This window comes from Suricata suricatta, chromosome 16, assembly GCF_006229205.1.
Source record: "Suricata suricatta isolate VVHF042 chromosome 16, meerkat_22Aug2017_6uvM2_HiC, whole genome shotgun sequence".
Lineage (NCBI taxonomy): Eukaryota > Metazoa > Chordata > Mammalia > Carnivora > Herpestidae > Suricata > Suricata suricatta.
Window position 1 is genome coordinate 46,980,751 of NC_043715.1, and position 4,055 is coordinate 46,984,805.

Consider the following 4,055-nt stretch of genomic DNA (forward strand, 5'->3'; position numbering starts at 1 on the left):
GGCACCGACGGCCGGCGGGGCGCGCGAGCGGCGGGGCGGGGGCCGGTCCGGGGTGGCGGGTGGTGGAGGGGGCTAGAGTCGTGTGATGGTCCGAGTGAGGAGGGGCGAGGCTCGGGCTGGGGACTGCGAGGGACCTGGGCGGGAAGGGAGGCGTTAGGGCTACCCCCCCAGGAGAGGCTCCCGCAGGCTCCAGGGAGTATCGGGGCCAAGGTCTGGCCGTGGGCCGTCTAGGACCGAAGTGTGGGGCGGGGGGCTGGACGGTTAGTGGGGCGCCTGGGTGTCCGGGGAGGGGGTTAAGGCGTGAGAAAAGAGGTAATTAAGTTACCAGAAAGAGAAAACCTAGTTATGCTTAGAAGGATTTAGACCAGTGAGAGGGATTTGGTGTGAAAAGATACTAGCAAATGGATATCCTTGGAGGGGAGTTGAGGGTGAGGTCCACGTGCAGAGAATGGGTTTACGTTAATGTGAAGAGGAGCTAGGCCGAAAGGGGGTGGATACCGTTGGAATGGGCTGTGAGGAGTCTTCTGTGCAAAGGGTTATGTTATGTAAAAAAGGTGTCTGGGTGTCCCTAGGAGAAGTTGAGTAGAGGTAATGTTTTGAAGAGTAGAGGGAATTAAGTCAAGATGAAGAGTGGGAATTGGGCATCGATGTGCTAAGTGGGGGAGGGTCTTGGTATCTCTGGAATGAGAATGGGATGTTAGGTTGACAAGAAGTTGGGGTCTGGGTATCCCCAAGGTAATTAGCTGGTGAGAGAGGTCTGGCTATCCTCTGGGTTGGGGGCCGGAGGGATTCGGCCTAAGAAGGTAGGGTCTGAGTATTTCTAAAGGGGATTTGGGCAGTAGGAAAAGTATGTGTGAAAATGTGTCTTTGTGAAGGATAGTTTGGATTAGGGTTTTAGGTTAGAGTATGTGCTGGAATCTTTTTGCAAAGCATAGAAACTAAGTTGTTAACAAGAGGGGTCCGAGCATCGCTGGAGTGGGTTAGAGTGGGGGTTCGGCGTTTTTGCAAAGAAGAGGGACTTAGGTTGATATGAAGAGGGGATCTGGGCAATCCTAGAATGGGTGAAGAAGGGAGGATGGGGCCTTTTTTGCAAATAAGAAAATATTAGGTTAATAATATGAAAGGGGGTCTGGGTGTCCCTGGCGTGGGTTTGTAAGGAAGGGTTTAAGTTGATGTGAAGATGGTATCTGGGCATCCCTGAAATGAGTTAGGGTGGGTCATTTTGTAAAGAAGAGGGGCTGAAGTTGACATGAAGAGGGGTGTGGGTATCCCTATAGTGGTTGGGATGGTGTATAATGAAGATGAGGGATTTAAGTCAACATGAAGAGATCTGAGTACTCCAGAGGGGGTAAAGAAGAGGTCATTACTATGAAGAATGTCTTGAGTTAGGGTGGCAGGTAGAATCTAGGTGTGAAGAAAGGGTTAGGTTTCTGTGAAATGGGGCTGGGTATTCTGGATAAGGGGTTGGGTTGTGGGAGAGAGCTGATTTGAAGACAGGGATCTGGATATCACGGGGAGTGGTTAAGGAGGGAACAATATAAAATGTGATGGGTTCGGCCAGTGTGAGACAAGTCGAAAGTCGATTGAGGGAAGGGAGAGTTTGACGCGAGGAATCTGGGCACCAGAGGGAGAGACCATGTATACTAGGCCTTGTGTGTAAAGGAGAGGGGCTGTAGGTGGGCCCCTGGGCAGTCATCTGGGGGTAAGTAGAAGTCAGGAAGGGGGGGGGGGGAGAGGAGGAGAGAGGCTGGGAGAAGTGGCAGCGGTCAGGGCCTATGAGGACGCTCCAGGGAGCGGGAACGGGGTAGTAAGTTGATGAGAAGAGGAAGTCAGTGGAAGGAGGTTTGAGTGAAGAAGACACAGGCTCCTGTGTGATATGCATGGCTGTGGGCCAGCTGTGAGGCACCGGAGGTGAGGCGTTGGACAGGTTACAAGGATCTGGTGGGTGGAGTTTGACGCAATTCAGGGGTGAGCCGGGTCGGTGCTGGGAAAGTTTTTGTGCTTGGTCTTGTGTGTGCAGGAGAGGAAGGATTGTTGGGGCAGGCGGGGAGTGGAAGATGGAAGCAAGTTAGAGGGTAAAGTACATCTGATGGTTTTGGTGGGTGACGAAGGGAAGGAGTCGTCTCTGGGAAGGACTGAAGAAACGCCAGTTTAGCTGTGCTTTGTCTCCGCCTCCCTCTCTCCGCAGCCGAGGGCCTCGCTGCCGCCATGACCGAGGAGTCGGAGGAGACAGTCCTGTACATCGAGCACCGCTATGTCTGCTCTGAGTGCAACCAGCTGTATGGATCCCTGGAGGAGGTGCTCATGCACCAGAACTCCCATGTGCCCCAGCAGCACTTTGAGCTGGTGGGCGTGGCTGACCCCGGCGTCACCGTTGCCACAGAGGCGGCTTCTGGCACTGGCCTCTATCAGACCCTTGTGCAGGAGAGCCAGTACCAGTGCCTGGAATGCGGGCAGCTGCTGATGTCGCCCAGCCAGCTCCTGGAGCACCAGGAGCTGCACCTGAAGATGCTGGCTCCCCAGGACGCAGTGCCAGCTGAGCCGCCAGCCAAGGCGCCCACCCTGAGCTCTAGCACCATCCACTACGAGTGTGTGGATTGCAAGGCTCTCTTCGCCAGCCAGGAGCTCTGGCTGAACCACCGGCAGACGCACCTCCGGGGCACTCCCACCAAATCTCCAGCCCCCGTTGTCCTGGGGTCCCCGGTTGTCCTGGGGCCCCCAGTGGGCCAGGCCCGCGTGGCCGTGGAGCACTCATACCGCAAGGCGGAAGAGGGTGGGGAGGGGGCTGCCGTCCCTTCTGCTGCGGCCACCACTGCAGAGGTGGTGACTGAGGTGGAGCTGCTCCTCTACAAGTGCTCCGAGTGCTCCCAGCTCTTCCAGCTTCCAGCCGACTTCCTGGAACACCAGGCCACCCATTTCCCTGCTCCCGCCCCAGAGGCTGAGGAGCCTGCTGTGCAACAGGACACCCTGACCCCGTCCCCTGCGGAGGTGCCTGCATCTCAGCCTGACCCCCTGCCGTCCTCTGACCACAGTTACGAGCTGCGCAACGGTGAAGCCGTTGGGCGCGATCGCCGGGGGCGCAAGGCCCGGAGGAGCAACAGCGGAGAGCTGGGCGGGACTGCCACCCAGGAGCTCTTCTGCTCCGCCTGTGACCAGCTCTTTCTGTCCCCTCACCAGCTTCAGCAGCACCTGCGGAGTCACCGGGAGGGCGTCTTTAAGTGCCCTCTGTGCAGCCGTGTGTTCCCCAGCCCTTCCAGCCTGGACCAGCACCTTGGAGACCACAGCAGCGAGTCTCACTTCCTGTGTGTGGACTGCGGCCTGGCCTTTGGCACCGAGGCCCTGCTCCTGGCCCACCGGCGAGCCCACACCCCGAATCCTCTGCATTCGTGTCCATGTGGAAAGACCTTTGTCAACCTCACCAAGTTCCTATATCATCGGCGTACACACGGGGCAGGGGGCGTCCCTCTGCCCACGACCCCAGTCCCGCCAGAGGAGCCCGTCATTGGGTTCCCCGAGCCGCCCACAGCAGAGACTGGAGAGTCAGAGGCCCCGGAGCCCCCCGTGACCGAAGACAGCCCGGGAGGGCCCGCCGCCCCAGGCACTTACCGTTGCCTCCTGTGCAGCCGCGAGTTCGGCAAGGCGTTGCAGCTGACCCGCCACCAGCGTTTCGTGCACCGGCTGGAGCGGCGCCACAAGTGCGGCATCTGTGGCAAGATGTTCAAGAAGAAGTCTCACGTGCGGAACCACCTGCGCACGCACACGGGCGAGCGGCCCTTCCCCTGCCCGGACTGCTCCAAGCCCTTCAACTCGCCCGCCAATCTGGCGCGCCACCGGCTCACGCACACGGGGGAGCGACCCTACCGGTGCGGGGACTGTGGCAAGGCCTTCACGCAGAGCTCCACGCTGAGGCAGCATCGCCTGGTGCACGCCCAGCACTTCCCCTACCGCTGCCAGGAGTGCGGGGTGCGCTTCCACCGGCCCTACCGCCTGCTCATGCACCGCTACCACCACACGGGCGAGTACCCCTACAAGTGCCGCGAGTGCCCGCGCTCCTT

At 59.0% G+C, this 4,055-nt stretch overlaps 1 protein-coding gene across 1 annotated transcript; it reads left to right on the forward strand.

Moving 5' to 3' along the window:
- Positions 1-83: 83 nt before the first annotated feature.
- ZNF574 (zinc finger protein 574) lies at positions 84-4,053 on the forward strand (the record flags this gene model as incomplete). Its single annotated transcript, XM_029924300.1, has 2 exons — positions 84-1,702; positions 2,189-4,053. A coding segment is annotated over exon 2 (1,845 nt), but the record flags the coding sequence as incomplete, so codon positions are not given.
- Between the last annotated feature and the right edge of the window lie 2 nt (positions 4,054-4,055).